At 44.3% G+C, this 22500-nt stretch overlaps 1 protein-coding gene across 1 annotated transcript in view; it reads left to right on the top strand.

Annotated features, from left to right (window-relative positions):
- The first annotated feature begins 4956 nt into the window (after positions 1-4956).
- The window catches only part of irf2b (interferon regulatory factor 2b), a 34614-nt gene continuing 17070 nt past the window's right edge, over positions 4957-22500 (top strand). Inside the window, exons 1-3 of the mRNA XM_084332382.1 lie at positions 4957-5088; positions 15084-15176; positions 18183-18282. Of these exons, the coding sequence (XP_084188508.1) occupies positions 15090-15176; positions 18183-18282 (187 nt within the window). The 5' untranslated portion in view covers positions 4957-5088; positions 15084-15089. The remainder of the gene's footprint in view (positions 5089-15083; positions 15177-18182; positions 18283-22500) is intronic.

Below are 22500 nucleotides of genomic sequence, written 5' to 3'. Positions count from 1 at the left end.
TCAGACCACCAGCCCTGATTCCAAACTCTAACCTTAACCAACTTCGAAAGAGTCGCCAAGCTTAACCAGTTCGAAACAAGGCGAATTTAGATTAATTTATTTTAATGCTTTAATAAATAATTTAAATTAATCTCCAAAGTTAAAGCATTAACTTTGACAGCCCTAGTTTTTTCCCCTCCACCGAGCAGGAGGCGCGCGCGCAGCCAAGCAGAGGAGTAGGGTATATCTGCAGAGCCGCAGAGCCCGGCTGCGTGAATACTTTCCCCAAGGCAGTTGTCCTTCCGCGTTCGTTTTACGCGGCCTGATTGCGTGTATGCTTTTACCGCGTGATTAGTGATTACACAAACAAGCCGCATTTCTCGGAGACGCTCTCTGATTGGCCGACGCCTGTTTCTACACTGGTTATGCTTAGGCACTCCTCGACAGGCATGCGTTGTTCATGGGACGGGGTAGCACGGTGTGCAAGCTCACTGAGTATTAAAGATTTGAGCAGAAGCGCGTGCACGCACATGCATGGTTATGCGCGCATGCGCATGCACTCAAGAACGCGCTGCGCTCGACTCGGCTCGTCTGTTTACCTGCCTCCCGGCGCTACCTCGCATTATCATAACAATAGCCGCTAGGCCGGTGTCTTCAACCACGTCTGGACTCTTTGTGATGTAAATATGTAATGTCCCAAGTTGCTGCTGTTTACAGAGTGTATTGTTGTCCAAAGGTGAATGATGTATGAGGACGTGTCTCACCGTTTGGAATTGACAACTGTTTTGATTTAACCCTTCATTCACCATCATTCACCTTTGGACAACAATACACTCTGTAAACAGCAGCAACTTGGGACATTCCATATTTACATCACAAACTTTGGGACTGAGTAGATAATTAATTAATCTTCTCTTTATTTTTATTATTTATATTAAAACTGAATCAAACCATAAACAAGGTTGCCTGTTGGGATGTTAGATCCTAATGTGAAAAACTGATTTTATATGTCTGCACTTTATGTGCTCATTTTATGCCTGTCTTTCTTCTGTTGTGAAGCACTTTGAGCTGCAGTTTCTGTATGAAAGGCTATACAAACAAAGTGTATTATTATTATTATGTGCGCGAGGGAACATATGCGCATGCACGCGGGGTCGCGCGCGGCATCATTATCCTGCGTGCCGGCTCAGTCCATATTAACAACGCAAGCCTGCTCCTCGAAGTAGGTTAAGGTTAGAGTTTGTCTTAGAGCGTGATGGCAAGTTCTTTCGACGGTTAAGCTTAGGCACTCTTTCGAAGTTGGTTAAGGTTAGAGTTTGTCTTAGAGCATGGCGATAGAACGCCCGGTAGTTTGCAGGCTGTTTGACGAGGAAATGGGCAAAGACACAGCTTGTCACGGATTGGCCAAACGCGTCAGTGGCCAATCAGAGAGCGTCAGTCAGTGCCAATCAGAGAGCGTCTCCGAGAAATGCGGCTTGTTTGTGTAATCACGCGCTTTTACCAACGCATTTGTGTTTCCGGGTTCCCGTTTTGCGCTCTGATTGGCCACTGACCTACACGCGTACGAGATATGAAGACAGAACGGGTGTAACGGGTGTAACGGGTGTAAAACTCACTCCCCAGAGGCATCCAAACTGAGCGCTTAGGAGGGAATTCCTTTCTTGGCGCAGCGGCTTGTGATGTCGCCCGCAGTGCGGACGCCTGGGGTTCGACTCCCACTCAAGGCATGGTCGAATTCGTGACAGGGGCGAGTTGCCTCTGTTACACCTGGGTAGGAAGGAAGTACCATACGAGCCGCAAATTGAACATGCAGTGAGTCTGCGACAACAACCCAATAATAAACACTCGAAACAGCTATTACCAGACAATTACAACAGCAGTGGTGCCTGCTTCAAATGTCACGTATTATAGGCTATAAGCCTGTGTAGATCTATTCAGAATAATATACATATACACCCTCTAGCAAAACATGACACAATGTGATCCTATCTCCTTATTTGTTTATTTATTTGTAAACATTCGAAATAAATAATTCATTCATTCATTCATTCATTCATTCAAATAATTCATCCTATCTCCGATAGAGCGGCTGGTCGCAGAGACGCGAGTTGAACGAACACATCGGGAGGAGAATGAATGAATGAATGAACCTGATGTAAACAAGACAAAAGTCTTTCTCTGGTCTGCATCCCCTTAACAATTGTGTGTATTGAGCCGTACTGTATTGTACCCATTCTGCAATCTGTTAAATAAAGTTTTCATTCATTCATAGATAGAAACTTTATTGCCATTTCAACACTGTTGATTGGGATTTGTCTTGGTGCCACATACAGTACAGACAATGTTAAAAACATACAATATAAAAACACAAGAATACAATCCCCACAATAAAGAGTTTTACACAAACAATTAAAAAGAAAAAATGCTACAGTACCTAAAATAAATTGCTCAGTGTTCCAGTTTTAAAGTGCATATTGCCTTAAAGTGCATGTTGGCTGGTGCTAGCCCTTGTTGTGCAAAGTGCCTGTACATTTGTACTCGAGTTCAGGTGACGGACAGCCTCGGGATATGTACTGTTTTTAAAACGGGATGTCCTGCACCTGTCCTTTGGAGTCTTCTGCCAGAGGGAAGGGGGTTCATTCATTCTCCTCCCGATGTGTTCGTTCAACTTGTGTCTCTGCGACCAGCCGCTCTAAGATAAGATAAGATATTCCTTTATTGATCCCCTTGGGGAAATTCAGGCATCATAGCAGCATGGGGGAAGGGGGGGGGGTACAGGTAGTAAAAACAACACAAGCAGTGTAAACAAATAGGTCAATATAATTTACTATCTAACTAACTGAAAATTATTCACAGTATTCACAGTGTCACATAAGGTGCAGTATGCATAAGGTAGTGTTATAATTTACTATCTACTGAAATATACATTGTTCACAGTATCACAGTATCCACTGAAATATACATTATTCACAGTATCACAGTATCCCCATAAGGTGCAGTATGCCTAGGGTAGTGTTATTGTCCTCCTTGGGTTCCTATTAGTCCTAGGTCAATGTCTGGCAGCAGTCGCTGCCCCCTGTTGTGGAGCCTGGAGGCCGCTAGTCGCTGCCCACTGTTGTGGAGCCTGGAGGCCGCTAGTCGCTGCCCACTGTTGTGGAGCCTGATGGCCGCTGGTATGAAGGACTGTCCGAGGCGGTTAGTTGAGTGTCGGGGGGGGTATGAGTCTGTGGCTGAACGTGCTTCTCATCTTGACTAGCTCGTCGTAGAGGGGGTGGTAGGGGTTCTTTAAAGATTATCTAAAGATGGTAAGTTAGAGTGTTGTGTTTGTTCATAGTTAAAGACAGTAGAGGTTGAGTACTTTATTAGCTAAAGATGTTAAGTTAGAGTGTTGTGTTCATTCATAGTTAGACATTAGAGGTTGAGTAAATATCTAAAGATAAGTTAGATGTCAATGTTTTGGTTTGATTGTTTGTACTAGTAACGTTAATTCTAGTAGAATAGACACAACGTGAGGTAATTACCATCCATTTTAAACCGGTTATTACCTAATGCTAACGTTAGCAGATAGACGCGAGAACGTTAGCAGATAGACACGAGAGCCTAGGTAACGTTAAAGCTTGTAGAATAGACACAATGAGAGGTAACGTTAACGTTAGCGTTAGCAGAATAGACACAACGAGAGTCTTGTTAATGTTGTTATCACAGCGCTCGTTAATGTTGTTATCACAGCGCGGCATTTCCAATATTATAAATACGGAAGCAGCTGTTCTGCGAGGAAGTTATGGAGAGCTGTAGAGCGTCAGATAAGGGGGGCGTAATAGTGTAGGGTCACGTGGGGTCAGCGGCCAATCAGAGCAACCCGGAAACGCAACTGCGTTGTAGAAAGCATACACGCACAGTCACGCCGGGGTGCGTGAATACTTTCGGCAGCCAACATGCCCTTCCGCGTTGCTCTGATTGGCCGCGCGCATGCGCATGAGCCGCGACAGGCTCCTCAGCCAGGCAGGAATACTAAACTCCGCTTAACGCAATTTATACGCATGGAAGTATTGATTACGCCGTAACGAATCATTAAAAATATATACCGTTAACTGGAATATGTTGTTTCTTTACACATATGTTGGATTATGTAATTGGTTTGTCATGACAAACCAATAAAAAATCGTGAATTAACCGGTGGCTACAACCACACAACAACTACAACAACACACAGTAACTACATGCATGGTATGGTATTTATTTTAGACAACAAAACATATACAGATCATTACATCACATATTTGCTTTTGTCAAGGATAGGAACGAAAAGGCGCAATGACTTATTTACATCGTTGTCCTTGGATGTCAATTAGATTAGCCCCACCGTTCATTGTAAACAATGATGCATGTAGTTACTGTGTGTTGTTGTAGCCACCGGTTAATTCGCGATTTTTTATTGGTTTGTCATGACAAACCAATTACATAATCCAACATATGTGTAAAGAAACAACATATTCCAGTTAACGGTATATTTTTTTAATTTTTTTAATTTTTTTAAATACTTCCATTTGTATAAATTGCGTTAAGCGGAGTTTAGTATTCCTGCCTGGCTGAGGAGCATGTCACGGCTCATGCGCATGCGCGCGCTCGGCCAATCAGAGCAATGCGGAAGGGCATGTTGGCTGCCGAAAGTATTCACGCAGCCGGGGTTGCGGCGCGTGATTACAAAACCTAGCCGCATTTCTCGGAGACGCTTTAATAAACTTTTCAATCAATCAATCAAACGCGGTTGCGGCACTGCAGATATGCTATTAATGACGACTTCCGCAACAGCGCGCGCCTCCTCCGCTCGAGACCAACCAAGAGGGGATTTCCAGCAGCAGCAGCAGCTCGCGCGAGCCCCCCCCCCCCCCCCCACCTCCTCCTCCACCTCCACTTCCACTTCCCCCTCTGCGACCAGAGCTAACTGTTGTTTTGCTTTCGATCTGGAGGAGGATACAGAAACAGGAAAAACGGACCACCATAACTTTCGTTTGTACCGTCCCGGGGGGAAACAAAACACAACAACAACAACAACAACAGCAACAACAACAGGTTAGGAGTTAGCGGCGGCGGCGGCGGCGGCAGCAGGTAAAGATGTATTTCCGCATCATGTTACTACTGTCAGGCTCCACCACGACAGGAATGGCTGGTGCTGTGGGATAGTATGATGAATTGAAAATGGGGGACCCTGATGTAAACAAGACGAAAGTCTTTCTCTGGTCTGCATCCCCTTAACAATTATGTGTATTGAGCTGTACTGTACTGTACCCATTCTGCAACCTGTTAATAAAGTTTTCAATCAATCAATCAAGTATAGCTGCACTAATACTACCAGCTGCTAGGACACACGACATGCCGACTGTGAGTCCTAACTAAGTGAAAGTAATTCTGTGATTACTGTCATGTATGTCATAAATGTCACGATGAATTGAAAATGGGAGGACCCTGATGTAAACAAGACTAAAGTCTTTCTCTGGTCTGCATCCCCTTAAACAATTGTGTGTATTATTGAGCCCTACTGTATTGTACCCATTCTGCAATCTGTATTTTGACTGTATTCATTGTAACTTTGCAACCAAAGTAAGTTCAGGTCAGTTCAGTTCAGACTTTATTGTCCCTCAAGGGGAAATTTGCTTTGCAGCAGTGGTAGAGACAACTGACAACAACAACAACAACAACAACAAATAACACAACACAAGAAACATCACAACTTACAGAATCCAACCAGGGAAAAGAAAAGGAAAATGAAAACGCATTACTGTTATTTTAGAGGAAGTTAAGTGCAGAGTTGTTACACCGACTGCCAATGCATGTAACCAGACGATACAGACAGTAATGGTTGGTGATTGTTTATAAATGATACATTAACACAATCGCGGCCACTGTGATGAGTAATTATTCTCAAGAGGACCGGGAAATGTAAACAGACGTGGGGCTGTTTGTACAGCTAAATCTATACTTTATAGTATTGCTATCTGTCCATTCTCATTGTCAATTGAGTCCATAAACCGTCCCTTCAAAATGGCTTAAAGAAAAAAAAATCATCAATAGGTTCTCATTTTATAGCGCCGTGAATATAAGCGTTATACCGGATTTGGTCTAGTATATTTCCTGGAAGCCGAGATACAGGGCTAATAGCTAATAATAATGTTAAATCCAATGGCATTTCGGTTATAGATACGCTCCAGTTAAAACTCAAACTGCATATGATCGGTACGATCCTCACGCATGTATGCATGAAAGGAGGGGGGGGGCGGGGGACGTCGTTTCTGATTTATCGATTACCAATAACCGCGTTAGCCTCATAGGCCGAACGCCTGGATGGCTATCAAAACAAGGCCCGATCGGGATGTACTTTACGTGAAAAAGATCTTACCGTGGTCCGGTGGGATGTCCCCGAGCATTTCCCCGTTATCGATCGCCATCTGGTAGATCGATATGTCCATTGGCTGATGATAAATCCCCTTATTGCATAGTTAAATCTGCGATCCAAAACGTAATCCAAGCTACAGGCTACACATCTAGAATCCTGCTAACTGAAATCTCCATTGAAAGTAAAAAAAAAAAAAAAAAAACTGATCCGTTCAGCCACAGGGCACACTGCATTATCGCGATAGCGCCCCTAAGAGGATCTGGCCGGTATTGCACCTTCTCGAATTCATAGAGTAGGGTAAATCTGCAGTACCGCTCGGTGACCTTGAATAGGTTATTAAAATGGAATAAAAGCAATAACAACTTCCCACGGATATATCCGTGCTTCTGTCCACAACGCATGGATTCGAAACACGGATATATACGTGGCCCGTCCCGAATGTGTTAAAACATGATGTCATGCCATTTAGTTTATTGACATTATATTGACTGTATTGTATTATCTCGACTGGTCTTATGGCAGGCAGAACTCGGATGACCTTAACATTGCATCGATCTGGAGCTGATATTTGCTCTGCAGGTCTCTGTGTACTGTATGTGTTGTAAGCGGCAGGTTATTATCCGTAGGTTGTTGAACTGTAGGCGCGTTAGGCCCACCCTGCTACCATAACAGTACTACTGACAAGAAGGAGATATCGGTTAGAAGAATTCCTGGTGCAGGCTGTCAGTGTGAAGCAACGTGGAAGCCAGGGGTGGACTTATATAGCGAAGACTTGGTATACACAGAACAGCGTTGTTTCCAATACACACACACCTCACCTACACACACACACACACACATACACACACTGTACACACACACACACACACCTCACACACACACCTCACACACTCACACACACGCACACGCAGGCACACTTTCAGCTTCAACTCTATAATAAACCAGAATGACTTCGTTAAACAACAGGCATACTGTAAAACCAGGCTGGACAGCAGAGGTTTACTAACTGTTTGTCCAGGGGATATATTATTACCATCCAAATGTAGGCTACCAGGACAAAATGTATCCTATGTTTAGACTGCTACACTACTAGCCTACATAGTCTTTTAGACTGCTACACTACTAGCCTCCAGGGTATTTTAGACTGCTAGCTAAACTACTAGCCTCCAGGGTATTTTAGACTGCTAGCTACACTACTAGCCTCCAGGGTCTTTTAGGCCCTGTCCACACGAGCGCTGGATTTAATGTAACCGAAGTTTGAAAAAAAGAAACCTCTGTCCACACAGGTGAACAACCGCATATAATTGCGAACCCACGGCAGGCTGGAAAAACCAGCAACCGATACATGTAGTACAATGCCAAAACAGTAGGCGGCGATGTTGTTCAGACATGAAGGCCATTTCAACCAATCAGAAAAGGTTGAACGCTCACTAAACTTCCTGTTTACATCATTTTGCCAACGGAACATATATTTTCAGCAAAGAAAGAAACTGCAATAAAAGTGCAATAATAAACAAACGGATACATTCACTTAGGGATGCCCCGATCGATCGGCCACCGATCGTTATCGGCCGATAATCAGTATAAATATGCGATCGGTGATCGGTGATAATGCTTTATTTTCGCCGATCGTCAAAACCGATCTCATTCGCTGAGTTCTGTCTCAGACACCGGGAGCTGCACTCACTCCCACACAGTGGTGCAGCGTCTGCTCCCTCGTCTGCTCCCTCCAGCCCCTCCCGCGCGCATGTAAACACGGGTCTAGTACTCTAGTCTAGTGGAACGGGAGGACGGCGTCTCCCTGAGTTAATGTTAGCTACCGTTACAAAATGACCCAGTCAACCATTCACTTCCAGTCCAATACATGATGAGGCATTGTCTAACCGAACGGTATCTAGCCGGCCAGCTACCGATAGCTCCTGACATCAACAAACGCTCCAGCAAGTCTAGTAGAGACGTGTATGATACCTCAGCTAGCTCACGTTAAATGACGCCAGCTCACTGTTCAAAACGAAATGTCCGATTGAACTAAATAATTCACTGAGGCGCTGTATCAACGTTATATATCCGGCTAGCAGTAGCTACAGATAGCTGCCTCCTGATATCAATGTCTTATAACACTGATTCGACGCGTATTCGAGCTGAGGGCTTGCTGAGCAGAGTAACGTTATACCAATAGGGTCCAGCTGCAGCGCAGGAGAATCCTGGCCGTAGCTCGAGGCTACTTGAGTCATAGGTCCAGCTGCAGCTCCGGAGAATCCTGGCCGTAGCTGGAGGCTACTAGAGTACACACAGACAGTGGAGCTTGTTGCGTGGTGGCGATGTCTCGCAGATAATACAAGTACAAGTCTAATTATATAATATATATATTTTTATATATATATATATAAAAATTATAATAATTTTTAATTTCTTTTTAATCAAAAACGATCGGTATCGGCCGATATGGCTCACGACGATCGGTGATCGGTATTGGTGGCAAAAAACGTGATCGGGGCATCCCTACATTCACTGTGTTCTGCCTCTCATTTGTTGATGAAACAAAACCATCAGCAACACAATTTACCACCAAGAGCGGATAGTTTAGTCTCACAAAAGACCGCCGGTGTTGTTAGCTACATGCTAATGTGAATGCCTATATCTATGTATAGTATATAGCTTAAATGCTAACGTAATGTGGTAACGTTACCGCTATGAATGGATGCAAACGTTATTTAACACATTGCAGAATGGGTACAATACAATACGGCTCAATACAAACAATTGTTAAGGGGATGCAGTCTGGACTGGGTTCCTTATAACAATAACTTGACAACACATGAGTTTAGTTTAGCCGCAGCTACATGTTTACTCTGAGCATCAGGTCAGGAATGCGACAACAGACATCAGTCGATCACAACACTCTTCAACACAGACGATACGTTTCGAACAAAAGTTTGTTACAATCATTTTAATATAACGCTACTTGGGACAGCTCTGCTGTAAACACTGGTGTAGCTGGCTCTGCTCTAATCTCTCTACCCCGCGCTCGGTTGCTAACTTGCTATTGTTTGACAGTCTGCCGTGAACATGGGAAATAATTGCGACAGCTCTGCTGTAAACACTGGGAATAACCTCGGTTGCTATGCCCACACGCAACTGCAAAACCGCAAAACTTCACCCTGGGCTCCGGTTTTCAAGACCGCGGTTGCAGTGTAGCAAATCCCCGGTTGTGTGTGGCCGAACAGTGCAACTGCGCACATACAATCATGGTTATATTAAATCCAGCGCTCGTGTGGACAGGGCCTTAGACTGCTAGCTAAACTACTAGCCTCCAGGGTCTTTTAGACTGCTAGCTAAACTACTAGCCTCCAGGGTATTTTAGACTGCTAGCTAAACTACTAGCCTCCAGGGTCTTTTAGACTGCTAGCTAAACTACTAGCATCCAGGGTCTTTTAGACTGCTAGCTAAACTACTAGCCTCCAGGGTCTTTTAGACTGCTAGCTAAACTACTAGCCTCCAGGGTCTTTCAGACTGCTAGCTAAACTACTAGTCTACAGGGTCTTTTAGACTGCTAAACTACTAGCCTCCAGGGTCTTTTAGACTGCTAAACTACTAGCCTCCAGGGTCTTTTAGACTGCTAGCTAAACTACTAGCCTACAGGGTCTTTTAGACTGCTAAACTACTAGCCTCCAGGGTCTTTTAGACTGCTAAACTACTAGCCTCCAGGGTCTTTTAGACTGCTAGCTAAACTACTAGCCTCCAGAGTCTTTTAGACTGCTAGCTAAACTACTAGCCTCCAGGGTCTTTTAGACTGCTAGCTAAACTACTAGTCTACAGGGTCTTTTAGACTGCTAGCTAAACTACTAGTCTACAGGGTATTTTAGACTGCTAGCTACACTACTAGCCTCCAGGGTATTTTAGACTGCTAAACTACTAGCCTACAGGGTCTTTTAGACTGCTAAACTACTAGCCTCCAGGTTATTTTAGGGCGCTTTCACATAGTTTTGGTGGACTCTGTGCGGACTCTGTGTGGTTCGGGGGGTGAAGTTGCAACATTGTTGCATTCTTCATTTGGTTCGTCTGCATTCACATTGCAATTTGTCAAGCGCACTAAACTTTCTGAACAATGTCACGCGGTCGAAAAGGGCGCTCGTCTATTGGACACAATAGAGTGGAAATGTGTGTGTGTGACTGTGAGCCCTAACGTGTGTGTGCGCGTGTGTGTGACTGCGAGCCCTGTCTGACTCCAGATCAGCGGAGGCGTCACAATTTTCAGTCGGTGGTGGTGGGGTGACCAGCTGTCCCGCTTTTGGTTGTACTGTCCCACCATTTGACCGAATGTCCCGCGTCCCACATATTGAGAGGATGTCCCTCTTTTCGAAGCAAAAAATAAACATGGGTCTAAAAGCCCCTCCCTAGCTCTAGAGAAGCTATATAAACCTGTCTCTTCTATATCTCTAGAGCAGCTCTATAAACATCCTGTCTCTTCTATATCTCTAGAGCAGCTCTATAAACCTGTCTCTTCTATATCTCTAGAGCAGCTCTATAAACCTGTCTCTTCTATATCTCTAGAGCAGCTCTATAAACTCCTGTCTCTTCTATATCTCTAGAGCAGCTCTATAAACATCCTGTCTCTTCTATATCTCTAGAGCAGCTCTATAAACCTGTCTCTTCTATATCTCTAGAGCAGCTCTATAAACTCCTGTCTCTTCTATATCTCTAGAGCAGCTCTATAAACATCCTGTCTCTTCTATATCTCTAGAGCAGCTCTATAAACCTGTCTCTTCTATATCTCTAGAGCAGCTCTATAAACCAGTCTCTTCTATATCTCTAGAGCAGCTCTATAAACCTGTCTCTTCTATATCTCTAGAGCAGCTCTATAAACCTGTCTCTTCTATATCTCTAGAGCAGCTCTATAAACCTGTCTCTTCTATATCTCTAGAGCAGCTCTATAAACTCATGTCTCTTCTATATCTCTAGAGCAGCTCTATAAACCTGTCTCTTCTATATCTCTAGAGCAGCTCTATAAACCTGTCTCTTCTATATCTCTAGAGCAGCTCTATAAACCTGTCTCTTCTATATCTCTAGAGCAGCTCTATAAACCTGTCTCTTCTATATCTCTAGAGCAGCTCTATAAACCTGTCTCTTCTATATCTCTAGAGCAGCTCTATAAACTCATGTCTCTTCTATATCTCTAGAGCAGCTCTATAAACCTGTCTCTTCTATATCTCTAGAGCAGCTCTATAAACCTGTCTCTTCTATATCTCTAGAGCAGCTCTATAAACCTGTCTCTTCTATATCTCTAGAGCAGCTCTATAAACCTGTCTCTTCTATATCTCTAGAGCAGCTCTATAAACCTGTCTCTTCTATATCTCTAGAGCAGCTCTATAAACATCCTGTCTCTTCTATATCTCTAGAGCAGCTCTATAAACTTCTGTCTCTTCTATATCTCTAGAGCAGCTCTATAAACTCATGTCTCTTCTATATCTCTAGAGCAGCTCTATAAACTCCTGTCTCTTCTATATCTCTAGAGCAGCTCTATAAACCTGTCTCTTCTATATCTCTAGAGCAGCTCTATAAACCTGTCTCTTCTATATCTCTAGAGCAGCTCTATAAACTCCTGTCTCTTCTATATCTCTAGAGCAGCTCTATAAACATCCTGTCTCTTCTATATCTCTAGAGCAGCTCTATAAACATCCTGTCTCTTCTATATCTCTAGAGCAGCTCTATAAACCTGTCTCTTCTATATCTCTAGAGCAGCTCTATAAACCTGTCTCTTCTATATCTCTAGAGCAGCTCTATAAACATCCTGTCTCTTCTATATCTCTAGAGCAGCTCTATAAACATCCTGTCTCTTCTATATCTCTAGAGCAGCTCTATAAACATCCTGTCTCTTCTATATTTCTAGAGCAGCTCTATAAACCTGTCTCTTCTATATCTCTAGAGCAGCTCTATAAACCTGTCTCTTCTATATCTCTAGAGCAGCTCTATAAACTTCTGTCTCTTCTATATCTCTAGAGCAGCTCTATAAACCTGTCTCTTCTATATCTCTAGAGCAGCTCTATAATCCTGTCTCTTCTATATCTCTAGAGCAGCTCTATAAACCTGTCTCTTCTATATCTCTAGAGCAGCTCTATAAACCTGTCTCTTCTATATCTCTAGAGCAGCTCTATAAACATCCTGTCTCTTCTATATCTCTAGAGCAGCTCTATAAACATCCTGTCTCTTCTATATCTCTAGAGCAGCTCTATAAACATCCTGTCTCTTCTATATCTCTAGAGCAGCTCTATAAACCTGTCTCTTCTATATCTCTAGAGCAGCTCTATAAACTTCTGTCTCTTCTATATCTCTAGAGCAGCTCTATAAACCCGTCTCTTCTATATCTCTAGAGCAGCTCTATAAACTTCTGTCTCTTCTATATCTCTAGAGCAGCTCTATAAACTTCTGTCTCTTCTATATCTCTAGAGCAGCTCTATAAACTTCTGTCTCTTCTATATCTCTAGAGCAGCTCTATAAACCTGTCTCTTCTATATCTCTAGAGCAGCTCTATAAACCTGTCTCTTCTATATCTCTAGAGCAGCTCTATAAACCAGGTTCTGACTATATCCAGCTCTATATACTCCTGTCTCTGGTTGTAGCTCTAGAGCAGGGGTGCCCAACCTTTTTTGAACCAAGATCTACTTTTTAATTTACCACCTAGCCGAGAGCTACCAGCCAAAATTGTATATTGTAAGCCGTCATTTGAGGCTTTATAAAAGCAGCACAATGAACACAAATCTGTCGGTGCCGAGTCCGACCTCATCTTAAATAACAAACAGCATTGCTTGTTGTAGTTAACAAGGAGAGGCAGAGTTGATTTTACAAAAAAAAATAAAAATTAATAGAATTTTATTAATCGAGATCCACCACTGCTCTAGAGCAGGGGTTCCCAAACTTTTCAGGCCGGGACCCAGAAAATAAGGCGTCAGAGAGCCGCGGCCCAATGCACATCGTCAGGCTTTTTTTTTTTTTTTTTTTGCCAGGCGACCGATTTTTTTAAGCCAAATATCACTTCAATCCTATTAAGTTAGTTCAAGTTAGTTATTCATTTATATGTGCTATTTATGAGAGGGCTAACTTGTTGCAAAATAATAATGATAATAATAATAGCCTCATTAACACTTTGACTGCCTAAAAACGCTTTACAGCGTCATTCCCGGCCATGCTCAAGTTGCAGAGGACGCTTTACAGCGTCTTTAATATCAATATTTCAAAAATCTGGAATCGGATTCATATTTCCCCTCCGCTGGCCTGAGATCCACCAGGAGGACCCACTGAGCTCTCTGGCGGTTCAGGAGCGCCATCTGGTGGCCGATCGGCGCAACCGCTTAACAGGAAGCGCAGTAGAGGTTTTGCTGGTCGGCCGTATTACTTCCGGGCACTCGGTATAGGTTCCGGCACTCTAGCTCGTCACACTACATAGCGATCGATTGCCAATAACTCGATAAACAACATGATTTGGACGTATATACCATTATACAAGCTGGAGATGGACCGGGTAATAATATATCCCATAATGATAAAATTTCTACTCGACGATGATCGCCCAACGGCGCGCGGAGACTGGGGTGAGTTTCAGCGTGTAACGTTACCATCTTCGATACTAACTGCTTTTATCAACATTTGACCCACATTAGATGATTGGTATAACGCTGCCCACGGAATTATAAACGCCCCCTCGCCCATCCGGTCAACATCAGATGACGTGTAGTAACTTCTAGAAGTACGTGTAGTTGGAATTTTTTATATCGCGCTGATTGCCATCAAACTGTATTTCATCATCAATATAATGCATTTGGGGCTATATATCACGTTCTGGAGAAAGCTGCAGAAAGAGATGAAAACATACTTATACATTAGACCATACTTTACTATGAATATGTGAATGAAAAAGTTTAACGTTGCTACACAATGAACAATACATATAGGACTTTGAATGGGCCCTAATAATGGCAATGTAGCAATAGAATTTAAAAAGTTATAGCCATGCAAAGAAGGGGACTTTCTCTATAGACAAATAGAGCCGGCAACCTACGGTTGATAATGAATTTAACCCATGGCAGCCAAAGTGTTAAAATACTATTGTTGCTTCGGTTGTTTTCAGCGTTTTATGTGCATAATCTGTTATTTAGTTTGAAATGTTTGTTGAAATAAGTAGATTTTACGTTTTTGTTTATTTATTAAGTTAATATAAAACCATATAGTCACATTTTAGAATACAATAGAATAGAATTTTAGAATACAACTAGAAACACTGTCCTGGCCTGCTTCTAAGTTCAGTGGCCTGACAAAAAAAAAAAAATGTTTTTTTTATTATTTTTTTAAAATCATCTCGCGGCCCTCCCGTGGCTGCTCGCGGCCCACCTTTGGGTCGCGACCCCGACTGGTTGGGCACCACTGCTCTAGAGTAATACAATGGAGCTGAATGGAACTGGGTTTGTGGCTCAAAGCGCCAAAGAAATGTATTAGAAAAACTCAAAAGCAACGTCTCTTTCCAGAAATCTTGACCCAGTTATTCAGAGATAAGTACATTCATTATTATTTAGAATGAAATTGTGTTTTTTGCATTACTGTGGCTTCCCTCTCCATTCTCCTGCCTATCATCTTTTTTGTGTCATACCTCTAACCTGGTCTACTGTGTGTGTGTGTGTGTGTGCGTGTGCGTGTGCGTGTGTGCGTGTGCGTGTAGGCCACCATGCCCGTGGAGAGGATGCGGATGAGGCCTTGGTTGGAAGAACAGATCGACTCCTGTCAAATACCTGGACTCAAATGGGTTAACAGGGTTAGTACACCACACACACACACAGACAGACACTTTAAAGGGGACACATTATGGAAAATTGGTTTAGGCTGGTCTTTGTATGTATTAGGCAGTCTGAAATGTGGTGCATGCATGTATCCTTGAGCGACTCTTAGGGCGCGTTCACACCTACTCTGTTTGGTCCACTTTAAGTGGACCATGGTCCCTTTAAGTGGACCATGGTCCCTTTAGATCGATAGTCCGTTTGGTTTGTACAGGTATGAACGCAAACCGAACTATAATGAGGACCAAACAACCGAACCATGGTCCTCTTGAAAAGTTGGGACTCGGTTCGTTTCAATCTAACTATAGTACCTAATCCAGGAAGCAAAGTAGCCTACTCCTCTCTAGACTGGCGCCGCACGCGGACAGTCTCTCTCTTCCTCCCTCTCTCTCTCTCTCTCTCTCTCTCTCTCTCTCTCTCTCTCTCTCTCTCTCTCTCTCTCTCTCTCTCTCTCTCTCTCTCTCTCTCTCTCTCTCTCTCTCTCTCTCTCTCTCTCTCTCTCTCTCTCTCTCTCTCTCTCTCTCTCTCTCTCTCTCTCTCTCCTCTCTAGACTCGCAGTCTCTCTCTTCCTCTCTCTCTCTCTCTAGACTCGCAGTCTCTCTCTCTCTCTCTCTCTCTCTCTCTCTCTTTCTCTCTCTCTCTCTCTCTCTACTCTAGACTTGCGCCGCGCGCGGACCCCCCATCCAAATTCTAAACAACAGATTGGCTTTTCATAATATGTATGAATTATCTCTTGCAATAATATCCATGGGACTCGACTTTTTGCAGTCGTTGTGTTTGTGTGTGTCACGACGAACACACACGCCAACTTTCTCCTGCGTGAGGAGGACATTTGCGGACATTCTCTCAGATAAAGAAAAAAAAACGTACATACTTTTTGGGTCATTTCATAATAGCAGCGTGGACCAGCTCTGTAACAACAACGCATCTCGAGCTGCTTCTATGCAGCTGTCTAACACGGACTGCTAGTTGACAGCTTACGCAGGCTCTCTCTCTCTCTCTCTCTCTCTCTCTCTCTCTCTCTCTCTCTCTCTCTCTCTCTCTCTCTCTCTCTCTCTCTCTCTCTCTCTCTCTCTCTCTAGTCGACTAGCGCCGTGCTCGTAATAGTATCTCTCTCATTACGCTGCCGGTGTGGTGCCAAAAATTATGGCAAGGGGTAGGATTTTGGCACAACACAGGCAACTGTTTACGTTTGTGAGTGCTATAGTCCAATAGATGCGACAGCATGTCCTTTGTTTACAAATGAGATCCGCACCAAACAGGGTAGTGTGAACGCAGACCAAAATCAAACAATGTATAATTTTCACATTTGGTCCACCAGAAAGTCCGGACTATCCACGGACTTTCAGATGTGAACACACCCTTAGAGAGCATGAGCACCCAGTTGAACTGTCCCTTTAATGAATAATAATATATAATAATAATAATAATAATAATAATAATAATAATAATAATAATAATAATAATAATAATAATAATAATAATAATAATAATGAGGCATAATATGTCTCCTCTAAATGCTTTATTTGAATCCATCAATTAAACTATTACATTTGAATCATAATAGATTATACTGTACATAAGATTAAAATGTTCAATGTGGACATATAGTCTATAGATGAAGTGTATATCCACATCTGCCAAATATCAGACTATTAGTCTACAGTCAAGACCTGATATCAGACTATTAGTCTACAGTCAAGACCTGATATCAGACTATTAGTCTACACTCAAGACCTGATATCAGACCATTAGTCTACAGTCAAGACCTGATATCAGACTATTAGTCTACAGTCAAGACCTGATATCAGACTATTAGTCTACAGTCAAGACCTGATATCAGACTATTAGTCTACAGTCAATACCTGATATCAGACTATTAGTCTACAGTCAAGACCTGATATCAGACTATTAGTCTACAGTCAAGACCTGATCTCAGACCATTAGTCTACAGTCAAGACCTGATATCAGACCATTAGTCTACAGTCAAGACCTGTGATATCAGACTATTAGCACTATTAGCACTAGGGATGTCCCGATCCGATCACGTGATTTTCCGAAGATCGCGATCGGCAAAAATGTATATATTTTGTTTTTACTTTTTTTTTTATTCAACAAACATGACCATGTTCACGTTTTAAACTCATACTGAGGCCTTAGTTTTGGTTTTAAATTGCATATCTGTTGCATATGCATATTTATTTATTGTCACACAGAGCAGAAGAATTTTGCCAAAACAAACCAATAGTATCCAGCTGCAGAACGGCAGACCAGCCAACCTGTCAGACCCAAATTAAAAAAATATATATTTTTTTTATTTTTTATTTTTTTATCCCAATTTCTCACATTACATTCACCCTGAATGTTGACGTTATCCAGGTGAAAAGTTTACTTCATTCAAGCGAGGCATTGCAATCCTTGACATAAATCATTTGATGTAGAATTAAATCAAAGGAAATGCGTTTGGGTCTGAGAGTGTGGCTGGTCTGCCGTTCTGCAGCTGGATACTATTGGTTTGTTTTGGCAAAATTCTTCTGCTCTGTGTGACAATAAATAAATTAATGATGATATGCAATTTAAAACCAAAACTAAGGCCTCAGTATGAGTTTAAGACGTGAACATGGTCATGTTTGTTGAATAAAAAAAAAAAGGTTAAAAAAAAAGAAAAGAAAAAGTATTATTATTATTTTTTTGATCGGATCGGGAAAGATCGGTATCGGTAGATACTCAAAATCACATGATCGGGATCGGATCGGGAGCAAAAAAACGTGATCGGGACATCCCTAATTAGCATTATTAGCACTATTAGCACTATTAACACTATTAACACTATTATCATTATTAGCACTATTAGCACTATTAGCAGTCATAGCCTAGGTGGCCACTGTACAAAATAAACGCTCCTTGCTGATTGTGTGTATGTGTGTGTGTGTGTGTGTGTGTGTGTGTGTGACTGTGTGCATGCTATGTGTGTGTGTTCTCAGGAGAAGAGGATATTCCAGATTCCCTGGATGCATGCAGCTCGACACGGGTGGGACCTGGAGAAGGACGCTCCGCTGTTCATGAGATGGGCCATACATACAGGTCAGGGGTCAGGGGTCACGGGGTCAGGGTCAGGTACAGGTAATACTACATACATACAGGTAATACTACTACAGCCATACATACAGGTAATACTACTACAGCCATACATACAGGTAATACTACATACATACAGGTAATACTACATACATACAGGTAATACTACATACATACAGGTAATACTACATACATACAGGTAATACTACATACATACAGGTAATACTACATACATACAGGTAATACTACATACATACAGGTAATACTACTGATACTACTAATACTACAGCCATACATACAGGTAATACTACATACATACAGGTAATACTACATACATACAGGTAATACTACATACATACAGGTAATACTACATACATACAGGTAATACTACATACATACAGGTAATACTACATACATACAGGTAATACTACATACATACAGGTAATACTACATACATAAAAAACCAGATGACGATTCGGACAATAAGAAGAGATCTAAAGACGATAAAGGGCGAGAATGTCTCCTTCACTATCGCAGCAAGCGGGCAGCCAGAGAGACGGTATAGGATTACTAATGCTTTCACCAGCCAAGAAATAGGCCTGTCGCAGTATACCTACCCCATCGCCAAGCTGATGGATAAATATGTGCACCTGCGTCAACTACCTATCCCGCTCATAGACGGTGCCACCCCGACCCTGCTGATAGGCTCCGACCATGCAGACCTCATAGTCCCGATAGACCGGGTCCACACAGGGCCCAGAGGCTGTCCTGCAGCAGTCGAGACCCGCCTAGGATGGACATTACAAGGCCCCCTCGCTAAGTCTCTTAACCGAACAGCAGCCACTAGCTGCCTCCACTCCAGAGTGACAGAAGAAGACACCACCCTCCTACAGCACGTCGAGAGGCTACGGACACTAGAGACAATGCCCTTTAAGAACGAAAAGAAAGACATTCGTTCCAAGGAAGACATTTACGCCATAGCACTCCTCGAGCAGGGGACAAAGAGAGTCAAAGTCAACGGAGTGATGAGATACGCAACTCCACTCTTGAGGCGAGAGGGTATGCCCACCTTCCACGCCCCAAAAGAAGCGACGGAGCGGTATCTATTGAACACAGAGCGGCGCCTAGCCAGAGACCCCGCTCAAGAGACTGTGTACCGCGCTGAGATTAACAAGCTAATCACAGCGGGACACATAAAGAAAATTGACATTAAAGAGGCCGATCAGACGACCGAATCATGGTACGTGCCGCACCACAAAGTCCACCACAACGGCAAGGATCGTATTGTGTTCAACTGCAGCTACCAGATCGGATCACAAAATCTGAATAAAGAGCTCTTGCCCGGCCCAACACTCGGCCCCTCCCTACTAGGCGTGTTACTACGTTTCCGCCAGGACAAGGTGGCCATCAGCGGCGACATCAAAGGGATGTTCCTGCAGGTGAGACTAGTGGAGGAGGACAAGCCCCTGCTGCGGTTCCTATGGAGAGAGAGGATCGGGGATGAGCAACCAGCCATCTATCAATGGGAAGTCCTCCCTTTCGGAACCACATGCAGCCCATGCTGTGCTACGTTTGCACTGCAAAAACACGTCGCAGAGGACCCAGCAGCTGATGAAGAGGTCCGAAAAAGTGTAGAAAATAGTTTCTACGTGGACAACTGTCTGCAAAGCGTCTCGACGCCAGGAGAAGCCGAGGCCCTTCTACTCAAGCTCCGCGCCTCCCTGATCAAAGGCGGCTTTGATCTCAGGCAGTGGGCCAGCAGCGACCCGCAAGTATTGCGCAGCCTCTCCCCCGAGGACAAGGCAGCAAGCAGCGAGACCTGGATGGCGACCATCCCAGGAGAAGCCCAAGAAATGACATTAGGACTAGTCTGGCGCTTCAAAACAGACTCGCTCCATTATAAACACACACCCCTGACCAAGGAGCAGGGAAGGTCGACTGCACTACCGACCACCAGACGGAGTGTATACAGAACACTCGCCAGACAATATGACCCGTTGGGATGTATTCTACCTTACACCACCAGGGCAAAGATGATTGTAAGAGCGTTATGGGACAAGGACCAGGGCTGGGACGACCCCATACCCGAACACCTTGCATCCACATGGAGAGAGTGGGAGACGGAACTCAGCTCACTCCCAGGTGTTAACATACGCCGCAGCTACTTCCCACCCACAGTGAGGCCGGAGACGTGCCAGATGGACCTGCACGTTTTCAGCGACGCCTCCGAAGTAGCCTACGGTTCGGTGGCCTACTTGCATGCCCGAGAGGAGGGAGGAGAAATACATACTGCTTTCATCCTGGCTCGCTCAAGAATAGCCCCATGAAAGCAACAATCTATCCCGCGTCTAGAGCTCTGCGCAGCCCTAGCAGGAGCGCAACTCGCCACGTTAATCCAACGTGAACTCACCATTCCGGTGCAAAGGACAATCTTGTGGTCAGACTCCACGACAGTACTCGCATGGATCCGGTCTGATTCGTGCAGATACAAGGTCTTCGTGGGAGTCAGAGTCACAGAGATTCAAGATTTAACAGAAGTAGCAAGCTGGAGGTATGTGGACACAAAACACAACCCAGCTGACGTCATCACCCGGGGAATGTCCCTGGATGACCTCACCCGTCACAACCTATACAGTGACGGGCCAGAGTTCCTCAAGCTCCCGGAAGAAGAGTGGCCTACACCCACCCCACGGGAAGCGAGTAAAGAGGAGGCAGAAAACAAGAAATCTATGTTCTGTGGATTGAACACACTCGTCTCCACAGACCCCGACATAGACGATTGCCTTACCCTAGAGAGTGCGCAGCTAAAGACATTCCTCTGGCACCACCCAGAGGTTCAGCTCACTACTGACATTACTGCAGCTGACTACGAAGAAGCGGAACTTCTTCTACTACAACGAGCCCAGAGAGACTCGTTCCCCGATGAGCTAGACTGTCTACAGGGAGCAAAGCCCGTCCCATCAGACAGCAGACTGCTCCACCTAGCCCCCGAGAGCGACGCCCATGGTCTCATCAGAGTGGGTGGTCGTCTGCGGAGAGCTCCAGACTTACCGGATGACGTCAAGTACCCGATAGTCTTAAACAGCCGACACAAGGTCACAGAGCTGATCATAAAGAAATACGACGAGGATGTGCATCACGCCGGGGCAGAGAGAGTCTTCGCGGAGATCAGACGTCGTTATTGGATACTGCAAGGGAGAGAAGCAGTGCGGCGCTTCCAGCGAACCTGTCTAGACTGTCGTAAGTGGCGAGCGCAGCCCAGTATACCCCGGATGGCTGACCTACCTCCCTGTCGCCTCCGACTCGGCGACAAGCCCTTTCACTCCACCGGTATGGACTGTTTCGGCCCGCTGTATATAAAGAAAGGAAGAGGCACCGAGAAGCGGTGGGGTATTGTATTCAAATGCATGACCACCGAGCGATGCATATAGAACTCCTTCCAACCATGAGCACAGACTCATTCCTTATGGCCTTCCGAAGATTCACATCGCGGAAAGGCAAACCGTCTATATTGTTGTCTGATCACGGGACAAACTTCAAAGGCGGAGAAAGAGAGCTGAGAGAGAGCTTCCAAGCTATGGGCCCAGAACTTAAGACCCACCTCGCTCCATACCAGATTGACTTCCAGTTTAATCCCCCGAACGCACCTCACTTCGGTGGAACTTGGGAACGAGAAGTACGTTCTATAAAGACAGCCCTGTACGCCGTGCTTGGGGCCCAGACCGTGGCGGAAGAAGTCTTAATGACAGTCCTCACGGAGATCGAGGGAGTATTGAACTCAAAGCCCCTCGGTTACGTCTCAAGTGATGTAGCAGATGTCGACCCAGTCACCCCCAACACACTCTTGATGGGGCGGCTGGACCCCGCGCTACCACAGACAATGTACAGGCCTGAAGAAGCGAACGGCCGAAGAATGTGGAGGTACAGTCAAGTATTGGCTGACAAGTTTTGGAACAGCTTCCTACTCCACTACCTACCGTCTCTACAGACCCGCCAGAAATGGGTGAAAGAGAGAGACAATTTGACAGAAGGAACAGTCGTCATGATTATCGACCAGTCACTACCCCGAGCTATGTGGCCGGCTGGCCGCGTAAGCAAAGTGATCACCGGTGCCGACGGAAAGGTCCGAGCAGCCGAAGTGCTCGTCCAAGGGCGGACCTACACCCGACCCGTGGCGAGGCTAATAGAACTGCCAAGGCTCCCCGATACCATCGATGACGACCA

The sequence above is a fragment of the Notolepis coatsorum genome, assembly GCF_963971535.1.
Source record: "Notolepis coatsorum genome assembly, chromosome: 16".
NCBI classification, from domain to species: Eukaryota; Metazoa; Chordata; class Actinopteri; order Aulopiformes; family Paralepididae; genus Notolepis; species Notolepis coatsorum.
Note: the sequence above shows the minus strand (reverse complement) of the source record. Positions and strands in the feature narration are given on the sequence as shown.